Raw genomic sequence first — 12,688 nt, 5'->3', positions numbered from 1 at the left:
AAACAAATAGACTCTAAGGAATTATATAGCGAATAACAGAACCTTAGTTTATAAAAATAATTTAGGATTTAAAACCTTATGTAAATAATGGAAAAACTCAAGTAACTTGTATATAGATTTTATTGTCACATTAATATTATTTACATTTCAGCCATTCTCAGTTATCTTTCTACAATCTGAACACCAAAATGAAAGAGATAAGTTTGATCCCATATGGACACAGCATGTTCATACAGCAATATAAAAGCAACAGTGGTTCTCAAAGTTTACTTTTTTTTTTTTATTCCATTCTGTGGGAAAATACTTTGGTCAATATAAAAGTTCTAACAGACATTTTGTTCCTGCTCCAGGGGTTCTGAATAACTGTTATGGGCTTCCAAGGAATAAACGTCAATATGAATCCGTGTAGCACATGACTAGCTCTGTCTGACCCAATTGCCTGACTGGTGTCACCTAGGCTACTGGTACAGACTACAGAGAAGAAGAAAGAGGTTGCTTATGAAGGTGGAGAGAGGGAAGCAGTACGAGCGTCATCCACTGGACACGTTAGCAGCATCTTGGGAGCTGTTCCTTGTATAAGCACAGATGTGGAAAATACCTGTACAAAATATATAACTCATCAGAAAAGCACTGCAATCCACATATTGACAAAAAGAGCTGGAGAGACACAATCAATAAAACAGACACATTTGTGTATATGGAAAAACAAAACAATGTTCTTTAGGAGATAGTGCTCAGTGCTGTATTGTGTAGTTATGTTGCATTTATTTTTATTATAGAGTGCACTCCTTATAGCATATGTGATTAGCTCATAGCTCTCTCTTCCTCTTTTTACCAGGGGTATAATATACCAAGTAGGTCCAGACCAGGGGGTAGATTTATCAAGCAGTGAATGCTGCAATCTACCCCCGATGTTTCTGATGTGCCGGAAACAAGAGTAAAAAAGCAGCAGTCGTAAGATGATGATGATTGACAACCCCCCGCTAGCGGACGATTGGCATGCACAAGAATTTCACCACAAATGCTTGTGCAATGATAAATGCCGACAGCGTATGCTGTCGACATTTACGATGTTGGGTGGACAAGCTGATAAATCGGCCCCCTAGGGTGTAAAATGTATAGGGGAATCAGATAATTAAAGGACAGTCTACACCAGAATTGTTATTGTTTAAAAAGATAGATAATCCCTTTATTACTCATTCCCCTGTTTTTTATAACTAACACAATTATATTAATATATGTTTTACCTCTGTGATTACCTTGTATCTAAGCCTCTGCAGACTGCCCCCTTATCTCAGTGCTTTTAACAGACATTCAGTTTAGCCAATCAGTGCAGACTCGTAAATAACCCCATGGGAGTGAGCACAATGTTATCTATATGACACACATGAACTAGTGCTGTCTAACCGTGAAAAACTTTAAAAATGCTCTGAGTTAGGAGGCGGTTTTCAACAGTTTAGAAATCAGTTTGAGCCTCCCTAGGTTTAGCTTTTCAAAAATACCACCAAGGGAACAAAGCAAATTTAATGATAAAAGTCAATTTGAAAGTTGTTAAAGTTAAAATTGCATGCCCTATCTGAATCATTAAAGTTTAATTTTTCACTAGACTGTCCCTTTAACTACAAAAATGTGGGTTTCATGTCCCTTTAAGTCTTCCAAAAATATAACTAACCCTAGATAATATATTTCAATTGGTAATCAATTTACTAGGCAAATAACTAGGCAGCATTCAATTAGTTAAAAAGAGATAGGATAGGGTAATAGAGGACAGAGTGGGCTCTGGAAACAGAACCTAGACATGTCACAAAACAGGATACCGTGTACACGCTATTGCTCTGCTTTCACACTCCTAAAGGGGCATCAAATATAAGTAAAATAGATATTTATAAAGTCCCTAGCTCTTTTAAAAAGAAGGTATTATATGTATATATCAGAATTTAAAGGGACTTTCTACTTGAAAATGTGTTATTTTTTTAAAAAGATAGATAATCCCTTTATTACCCTTTATTACATTAAATACACTTTTATATCTCTATTATTACTAGTATCTAAGCCTCTGTAGACTGCCCCCTTATTTCAGTGATTTTTATAATGTTGCACTTTAGCCAATCAGTGGTGGTTCTTGCATAACTATTACCATTAGAAAAAAAGAAAATGCAGGCTCTGCTACAAAAGGGTGCAATAAAAAAACTGACTTTAATGAAAAAAGTAAATGTACAAAACAGGCATGACACAAGACAAGGGTAGGTGATAGAGTAACCGCCTGACGCGTTTCGCACCCTCTAGTGGCGCTTAATCATAGGCTACAGGGCAAAGGAAATATTACCTATTTATAGAGCAATGTGTTAACCCTTCCAATGCTGACAAAATATTGTTTTAAAAACATTATCAATAAAATCATGTACAGACTTACAAAAGGGATCTTTACATAAAAAATCCTGGATTCAATATATAAGTACAAGGGAATACATAAATATGCTACATATATATAATATCAAAACACAAAAATAAACAATTAATTAATTAAATAACAATTATATAATAACCTTATGAATTGATATATATAGTAACTAAAAATAAAAAAGAGAGAATTTATACATCTTTATTTTCAATCAGTGATAAATAATGAATTAATCTGAAAACTTGAATTCATGTAAGATATAAAAATAGCTTCTACTTTAGTCATTTATTAAGTAGTTGATGTCACACTCTTTATTCATACTATTAGGTTGTCGGGTGTTTAATTTTATAATCCAAACTATTTCTTTTTTATCCAAGATCTTATATCTGTTACCCCCTCTCAGTGGAATAACAGCTATATCAATGATCTGAACAGACATGTCGGCTATGTGAGAAAAGTGGATACTGTTGAAATGATTAGCTACAGCTGAGTCTTTGCAATAATTCTTTACGTCCCTAATATGTTCTCCAAATCTAGTCCTGACCTCACGTGAGGTTTTACCCACGTATTGATATTTACAAATATTGCAAGTCAAAAGATATATTGCAAATTTGGTTTTACAATTAGCATAAAATTTAATGCCATATTGTTTGTGGTCAGTACTGGAGGAGAACGAATCACCTATAATCAAATGAGAACAGGTAGTACAATCTCCACTTTTCTCATATAGCCGACATGTCTGTTCAGATCATTGATATAGCTGTTATTCCACCGAGAGGGGGTAACAGATATAAGATCTTGGATAAAAAAAGAAATAGTTTGGATTATAAAATTAAACACCGACAACCTAATGGTATGAATAAAGAGTGTGACATCAACTACTTAATAGATGACTAAAGTAGAAGCTATTTTTATATCTTACATGAATTCAATGAATTCAAGTTTTCAGATTAATTAATTATTTAATGCTGATTTTTATTTTTAGTTACTATATATATCAATTCATAAGGTTATTATAATTGTTATTTAATTAATTAATTAATTGTTTATTTTTGTGTTTTGATATTATATATATGTAGCATATTTATGTATTCCCCATTTTTTATGTATAGATCAATTTTGTAAGTCTGTACATGATTTTATTGATAATGTTTTTAAAACAATATTTTGTCAGCATTGGAGGGGTTAACACATTACTCTATAAATAGGTAATATTTCCTTTGCCCTATAGCATATAATTAAGCGCCACTAGAGCCTGCATTTTCTTTTTTCTATATGTCCGTTACATTTTGCGGCTGTGGATCAGACCGCAGCTACGGCTCTCTGCTAGTTCTATCCTCATTGGACACATCCACTTGCACGCTTGGTTCTGGTACGTCTGACGCAGTTACACCACGTGGTTTCACTCTCCGCTTGATAACTATTACCATTCTCTACAGTAGTGAGCACAATGTTATCGAAATGGCATACATGAACTAGCAATGTCTTGCAAGATTTAAAAAGCACTGAGATAAGGGGCTTAGAAACAGGTAAGCTTAGAGGTTATAAAGTATATTAATATAACATTGCTGGTTATGCAAAGCTGGAGAATGGGTAGTAAAGGTGTAATCTATCTATCTATCTTTTTAAACAATAAAAAAAATCAAGTAAACTGTTATGTGCCCTGTCTAAATATTTTCCAATAGCGTGTGAAATTTAGGGCAGCACAAAATCTAAATACAGCAGCTATTTTACCTTTAGTATATTTCCCCCTTTATAGCAAATTATAGAATGTGAAGTAATTTAAAGGGACAGTCAACAACAGAATTTTTGTTGTTTTAAAAGATAGTTAGATAATGCCTTAATTTCCAATTCCCCAGTTTTGCATAACCAACACAGTTATAATTATACACGTTTTCCTCTGTAATTACCTTGTATCTAAGCCTCAGCAGACTGCCCCCTTATTTCAGTTCTTTTAACAGACTTGCATTTTAGCCAATCAGAGCTGTCTCCATTGTGCATGAGCTCAATGTTATCTATATGAAACGTGAACTAATGCCCTCTAGTGGTGAAAAACTATCAAAATGCATTTAAATTAGAGGAGCCCTTCAGGGTCTAAGAAATTAGCATATGAACCTCCTAGGTTTAGCTTTCAACTAAGAATACAAAGAGAACAAAGCAAACTAGGTGATAAAAGTAGATTGGAAAGTTGTTTAAAATTACATGCCCCATTTGAAACATGAAAGTTTTTTTTTGGACTTGACTGTCCCTTTAAATGCTTTGTACCATGACTTGCTGCTAATTCCACAACTCTCTCACCACCTACAAACAATTTAAATGATTACATTACATACATAATTTAACCACAGGGTGTAATCTGTTTAATTTATGGGTGGTAATCATTTTAGAATGCACACTTTCAGTCATCTCTTCCCTGTGATCCTTATGGTGCAGAAGGATACTTCCCATCATATGACTTGCAGAACATCTGTGCTTGTGTGTAATATACTTGCTTTATTTATTAATAACGTAGGTAACAAACATAAAAACAAAATCATTTTGAACAGCTCATCTCGTATTTTTTAAAGTGTGAAAGATTAAAACATGAGGTCCAGATTACAAGCGGTGCGCTAAATACATTTTTCCACTCGCATGCTAACTGTGCTCAAAGTAAAAATTTATTGCGGCCGTGTTAGCATAGGTATTACAAATTGAAAGTAAAAAGTTAGAGAGCAAGCGAACAACTGATTCCTTCTAACTTCAAGACTTCGGATACCCCATCACGCTCTAAAAAAAACTAAACAGTTATTGCCCAACACCAACTGAGCCAGACCCAAAGTGAGTTAGGAATACTTTACATTCCTATGTTCTTCACATAGAAGAGAATGTTCTTTTAATTTTAAAATATTTTTATATATGCGCTTCTCTCTGTATGTGTGTGTATATATATATATATATATATATATATATATATATATATATATATATATATATAATCTTTTTTTGTAAAATATATAGCTATAATAATTATTTGGATATAAAAATATATATAGCTATATATAGTATATATACAAATATATACATAAGAATTTAAAGTATGTTCATTCAAAACACATTACGACACATGAACATTGATTTAAATTATATTGCACTTTTCAAGGTACTTAAAGGGACACTAAACCCTATTTTTTTCTTTCATGATTCAGGTAGAGAATACAATTTTAAATAACATTCCATTTTACTTATATTATCTAATTTGTTTAATTATTTAGATATCCATTGTTGAAGAAATAGCAATGCACATGGGTGAGCCAATCACACGAGGCATCTTTATGCAGCCACCAATCAGAAGCTACTGAGCATATCTATATATGCTTTTCAGCAAAGGATATCAAGGAAATGAAGCAAATTAGATAATAGAAGTAAATTAGAAAGTTGTTTAAAATTGCATGCTCTTTCTAAATCATGAAAGAAAAATTTGGGGTTTCATGTCCCTTTAACTAGCAAGGCTCAAAAGTGTGTATTTATATACTGTGTGTGTATATATACATAAATAAATAAATACACATGTACACACAGATGTACACACACATACACATATATAGCGTAGTTTTGGCTTTTGATCGCACTTTACCATTGCTTATTGTGCCTGGGCTATTGTTTGCACACCGTTTTTAATCTGATCCAGACTAAATAAATAAGAGCTGAAAGGAAATGCATGCTTTAAAGGCAAAAATGTTTACAGAACGCCAATAAAACCTTTATCAGTTATAGTTATTTTTGTAATACCGTAACCCAGAAGAATATTTAGACGTTTATTGTATATTAATTATCAGCTAAGGATTTTAGTGTATACTTATATAATATTACTATTTTATTATTTTTTATTTTATGGGCACTGTACTATAATATCTTGAGGAATTATTTTTTTTATGATCCTACGCTCATAACTGCTCTGCTTCTTTTATGTTATTTATTTTGTTTATTCTGTTTGCAGCTTAAAGGGACAGACAAGTCCAAAAAAACTTTCATAACTCAAATAGGGCATTTCATTTTAAACAACTTTCCAATTTACTTTTATCCCCAATTTTGCTTTGTTCTCTTGGTATTCTTAGTTGAAAGCTAAACCTAGGAGGTTTATATGCTAATTTCTTAGACCTTGAAGGCCACCTCTGCATTTGACAGTTTTTCACCACTAGAGGTCATTAGTTCATGTGTTTCATATAGATAACATTGATCTCATGCACGTGAATTTACCAAGGAGTGAGCACTGATTGGCTAAAATGCAAGTCTATCAAAAGAACTGAAATAAGTTTGAACAGAGGTAAAAAGTGTATTATTATAACTGTGTTGATTATGTAAAACTAGGGAATGGGTAATTAAGGGATTATCTATATTTTAAAACAACACAAATTCTGGTGTTGTCTCTTTAAATGACTCTTGAATATTTTTTTGTATTTTTTATTCACTAATATTAATAAGAAAATACGTTATCAAGATCACTGAATCATATTTTCTACTTAATTCTTAGGACCCATTTAAAAAAAATGCAGACTGGAAAAGATCCCAGGCAGGGAACTGGTACAACTGTGTTCACCTTCAGTGAAGCAGGATCTGCTGGAAGAATTTAAGACTTTACAAGCAAACGCTTGTGCCTCCATGCCCCCTGATATGGCACAACCAGGGTACAAGAGCGTGGTATGTCAATCACAATCAAATCAGACTGGGGTGATTTAACTCTGCCACCTTTGCAGCTGTAGGCTCTGAACCCCTCTATCTATCTATCGATCTATCTATCTATCTATCTATCTATCTGTTTATCTATCTAACTATCATCTATCAATCTATCTAGCTTTCTTTATATCTATTTATCTATCTCTCTATCTATCTATCTATCTATCTATCTATCTATCTACTGTATTTATCGCTCTATCTATCCTGGTGATTTATAACTTTCTTTTTCACATCTATCTATTTATCTATCTCAGTTTTCACTGGTATAACTGCAACAGTTCCCAAACATAACTGTGCATTGTGTCTTAAAAATTCACAGAGTGCAGGATGTTTATGTATGTAAACTAGTATATATATATATATATATACTGTATATATGTAAATATTTATCATTTAAACCCATCATTTAATTACAGTGAAGTCTTAAATTAATGTGGCTGTGTTTATATGTAGTGTAGTTGCTATAGCTACAATGATTGCACTCTAATGAATGGTTTTGTGTTTGTGTATGTGTCATAGTGTTGGAGCTTTGGATCACCCAGTACAGTTTATTTCAATAAATATTTCTAAAGGACAAGTATGAAAATAAGATATTGACAGCTAATATGGGGACTTGTTGCACCAGTTTTATACCTCTCCCTAATGTGTCACAGAGGAGAGCTTACATGAACAATACATTTATCATCATTTCTGAAACAAGCTAAATGCAGCAGTTTATGATTCATGTACTGGAGATCGGTTATCTTGTAGGAAAACCTCTGAACATTGTGCAAAGGTTTTTTTGTTTTTAGTCAAGTCATAGGACACAAAGGAAGTTACACAAGGACATACCTGCAGATACTGTAAGAATGATACCAATCCAGCCCAAAATGTATGACCAGGAGAATCGCCAGTCTGCATAGCGCTTTCCAAAGAAATTGACAGTCACCCCAGTATAAACGGATAAAGCCAGAAGAGCAAAGAATCCTGGGAAGATAATGAGGACAAGATCTGTAATGTTTTCACTTATTCAGATTCAGTAGTGCATGAAGATGCTATCTCAGGGCTAGGTTGTATGATGGAACCAAAATGTATTTTTGACTAGGGAGCCTATTAAAAGGACATAAACGCCTTGTAATTAAAATACATTTCTATTCCCATGCTATAAAATAACACATGAACTAAGTCTAAACTTAAATCTAAATATTTTTTGCTGCAATTGTTTTTCAATAGCCAAACTCCACCCACCTATTTGCACAAGGCTATATACAACATTTAACGAACAAAATAATCCTGGACCGGCTCCATCTCAATAAAGTGAAAAATCCATTTATTGTGCATATTTAAGAAAAAATATACAAGTGAATTGCTATACGAACGTGAGCTTCTGTTTGCATTGCTAGGAAGCATTGCGCTCTTGAGAGCGCGCTTCCATAGGCTGCTATGGAAGCCTCGTTCTGAGGCCGTCACAGATGGCATCAGAACCTCGCGCAGCGAAGGGGGTAAGTAGCACAGCATTTTTAAATATATATGAATATACACATATATATTTGTGTTAATTTGTGTATATACACATATTAACACGTAAATATATATTACATTTTCAGTGACTTTTTTTTTCTAACACCTCACTCCCACCAACTTTAAAGCCCCAAAACTGCCTAGTACAGTTTTTGTAATAAAAAAAAACAAATGCAACATTTTCTGTTAATAAAAAACTATAATGCCCTCTTTTGCAGTCCCCTTCTGTGTTTTGTATGTGTGTAGAATGATTTCATAAGTCTGTGCACCCTTCACTTGTTTCCAGTTTGTTTGCTTGAGAGCATGCATTGTTTGGCTGTTTAGGGACCCAGGTTTTGGGAGAGACCTTGATGTGGTACCTGAGCTTGTCCCATTTGGCCAGATGCAGTAACTAACTCTTCCATTTTTGCTTTTAATCTTAGCTTGTGCTTGTAAATGAGTGCTGGACATCCTGTGTGTGTTGTATTCATTTGTTTTGTAATTTTCCCTATGGGCCTTGCACCCAGACCTGTCTGGGGTTAACTGCCTGGGACTCTGGGGACAGTGCAGCTTCCTGAGAGTGCTATTGAGCACCCAGGACTGTGCATGTTGCAGGGTCATGGGATGTGTACCCAGTCCAGTCTGAGAGTGCAGTCCCCTTCTGTGTTTTGTATGTGTCTAGGGTGATTATATAAGTCTGTGCACCCTTCACTTGTTCCCAGTTTGTTTGATTGAGAGCTTGCATTTGTATGGCTGTATTAGGGACTGCCAGATGCAGTAACTAACTCTTCCATTTTTGCTTTTAATCTTAGCTGATTGCTTGTAAGTACATATTTAGACATGTGTGTGTATATATATATATGTATCTCAATGTTAATGCCAACTTTTTTTTTTTCTAACACCCGAGATCTCATTTCTTTGAGCCCTTTTTTGTGCAATATTTTTATTAAATAATTTTTATTAGACAGTGTTATTATTAAGGTAAGTGTATTTTTGATGTTTTGTTTAAAATTTTATTTTCGTTAAACAGTTAACCACAGCTCTGAGATTGCTGTAATGATTCTAGCCTAAATTGCGCTCAACTTGAAATACAAGCAAATCATGGAAAAAAAACCAATTAAGAGAATAGGGAAAAGTATGCTCTTTATACACATAAAGCATATATTTTTCCACTTAAAATTTAACTTTCACTAGTTATAGTTAAAAAGGCAGCAAAAATAGAAGTTGTATCTAGCGTGCCAGAAAAATAGTTAAAAACACAACTCTGTAACTGTGGCTTGTATAAAGTACTTCAATGTTGCTGATTTTAGGTTGTCTGTCATATATGAGGAGGAGGGGAAAAATCAACGATATTAGGTAAATGTAAGAGCCTCTATTTAGGAACTGTGTCCTGTATTGCCCTATATTAGGGTAGATAAGCCACTTTTTTTACACTAAATATGCTATATATCCCTTCCCCATCTTTCCCACAATATTCCCCAAATGTTACAACAAATGTTACAACAAGAAATAAAAATATCAATTAGTAGATAGTCTGAAATTAACAGAGTGCAGTTAAAATAAACACGAAGCCCCTGATGCGGTCGTGTTTCACTTATACGCTTCCTCAGAGGGGTGATAAGCGTATGCATGAAACGCAACCGCGTCAGGGGCTTCGTATTTATTTTTACTCCACTTGTGCACAGACTAGCGATGCAGAATCTGTTGGCGCTCTACAAATAACCTATAATAATAATAATAAAGCAGTTCCAAAATTAAAATAAACAGCTTTAACAATCTTTTGTTCAAACAAAAATATTTTAAACGTGTTAAATAGTGGTCTTTCTTTTAAACAATTACTTTTTTTTAAAGATGATTTCTTTGATTTTAAAACATTGAAGGACCTGCCACAGCTCTACTGGTAGATTGTAACATATCCTCTAATCATAAAAACTTTCTTTTTAGCACAGGAACATAGGTTTTTAGTTGTACCAAATAAAAAAATACTTTAGGTTTAAAATGATAGGAAAGTCAAAATTAAAGTTGAATGTTAACTAGTCACAGTGTTTAATGGGGCAGTTAACTAATACAGCCAACATGCTTATATTAATATACTTTTTACCTCTGTGATTACTTTGTATCTAAGCCTCTTTTAACAGCCCCCTGATCACATGACTTTTTGTGTCATGAGCACAATGTTTTCTATATGGCCCATGTGAACTAGCAGTCTCCTGCTGTGAAAAGCTAATAAAAAAGCATGTGATAAGAGGCTGTCTCTAGTGGCTTAGAAACAGGCAGACATTTTGAGGTTTAAGGGCTCCATGTACTAAGCAGTCAGCGAGCTACCCGCAACAAATCTCGCGTCAAAACTCGCAAACTGATATGTACAAAGCCGTCAATTATGTTAAAACTCGCATCTTTAAAATTGCGAGCGTACTTATCCGCCAAACCTCGCTACCGCTCCATTTTTCACTGTAATTAGACACATTTGACCACCAACTCGCCAAAAAACGAATGTACTAAAAAATCTATTTGTCCGCTCGCTACAATTTCCGCTCCCACCTCGCTATTTTTGCCTCGCCACCTTTTAGGTGGCGGGCAAGGTACAAAACAATAGGAAAGTCAATCTAGACGCCAGTCTAGACATATATAAAAGGCAGTAATATCAGCATTGTACTTACAGCATAACTGGCGTCTAATTTGTCTCTCATTTCCATGTACATAAATTGCGCCCAATTTGTCGACTGTAATTAAAGAGTAATCTATTTAAATTTGTATTGTTAGTTGTCAATCTTTATAATTATTTTTATATTAATATTTATATATTATCAGATCCAGATGAAGCCATATCCAAATTGTAAATAAATATTACAAAAATAACGCTCTGTTATCACTCTTCAAAAAATTTTGAACAATAATAAAGTTGTTTAGATAAGTTGAACTTTTATAGGAGCAAAATATCCCGCGACTACTATGATGTTCGTGACACCTTGCATGTCACGTGTTAATAATTGGCCAGACAATTCAACTGAAAGTTAAGTACCATCAGCTTAGTCGCGGCGAGCGAGGCGTCAAATTTATCAACAATCCGCAACTGCTCGCGGCGGGCTAGACTTGTCTATTTATTGGGGGAATATTAGTACATAGCGACAGCGGACACCATTTCGCCCGCGGCGAGTAACGGCGAGTTTATCCGCGTCTACAATGACGGATGAATTGACAGCTTAGTACATGGAGCCCTAAATGTTATAAAGTAAATTAATATAACAATGTGTTGTGCTAAGCCGGGGGGATGAGTAGTAAAGGTATTATCTATATTTTTAAACAATAACAATTTTAGTGTTGACTGTCCCTTTAATGGAGCATAGATCAAGCAAGCATGATGAACTGCTTCTTCATTCACTACAGGAATATAAAAAAGTAAGGGCAAGATTGTCTTTGACAATAAAGTCTACAGATGCTACTTCCTTTATTCTGTCTTCACTCATTATCCATTTATTCCATTTAAACATCTTATGTGCTTTCTCTCTACCTACATAGGTATTCATGTGTAATTGACTCTCAATCCTTTTTCTATCTACACTATTCCATATTAGTATACAAGATGAACTGAGTTAAGTAAAACAGTACCAGCAAAAAACATTTTAATATTAATAATTCTTTCCCTTAAAAAGTTTGGGGAAAAAACACTAAAATTTCAAGAAGAAAAAACACACCACACTAAACATATTTGGCTAGATAACGAGTGGAGCGCAAACATTTGCGCCCAAGCAATAAGGGGTATATCAAGAGGGTTTGCGCTCATCAGGCTTACCGCTCGCATTACAAGTTGAAAGTAAATGCGATCACTTGAGCACAATTGCGATTTACACTAGAATGATTACCGAGACGTCAGAGCTCTGGTTAACTGTTTTGCGAAAATAAAAAGTTGTGCAAAACACATCAAAAATACATTACAAAGTACAGTAACACTCATAATAACACTATCTAATAAAAATTATTTAAAAAATATTGCACACAAAAGTTATAAGGGCTCAAAGATATCAGGTCTTAGGTATTAGAAAAAAAGGCAGCCAAAGGGCTTTAACATAGAGATACATACATATACATCTAAAG

General features: G+C 34.0%; 1 protein-coding gene across 1 annotated transcript in view; it reads right to left on the bottom strand.

The window, feature by feature from the left end:
- Positions 1–530: 530 nt before the first annotated feature.
- LOC128642580 (lens fiber membrane intrinsic protein-like) overlaps positions 531–12,688 on the bottom strand; it is a 29,368-nt gene continuing 17,210 nt past the window's right edge. The window contains exons 3-4 of the mRNA XM_053695346.1: positions 7,946–8,080; positions 531–598 (exon numbers count right to left, since the gene is read on the bottom strand). Of these exons, the coding sequence (XP_053551321.1) occupies positions 531–598; positions 7,946–8,080 (203 nt within the window). The remainder of the gene's footprint in view (positions 599–7,945; positions 8,081–12,688) is intronic.

Source organism: Bombina bombina, chromosome 1, assembly GCF_027579735.1.
Source record: "Bombina bombina isolate aBomBom1 chromosome 1, aBomBom1.pri, whole genome shotgun sequence".
NCBI lineage: Eukaryota > Metazoa > Chordata > Amphibia > Anura > Bombinatoridae > Bombina > Bombina bombina.
This window is presented reverse-complemented; position numbering and strand designations above follow the sequence as displayed.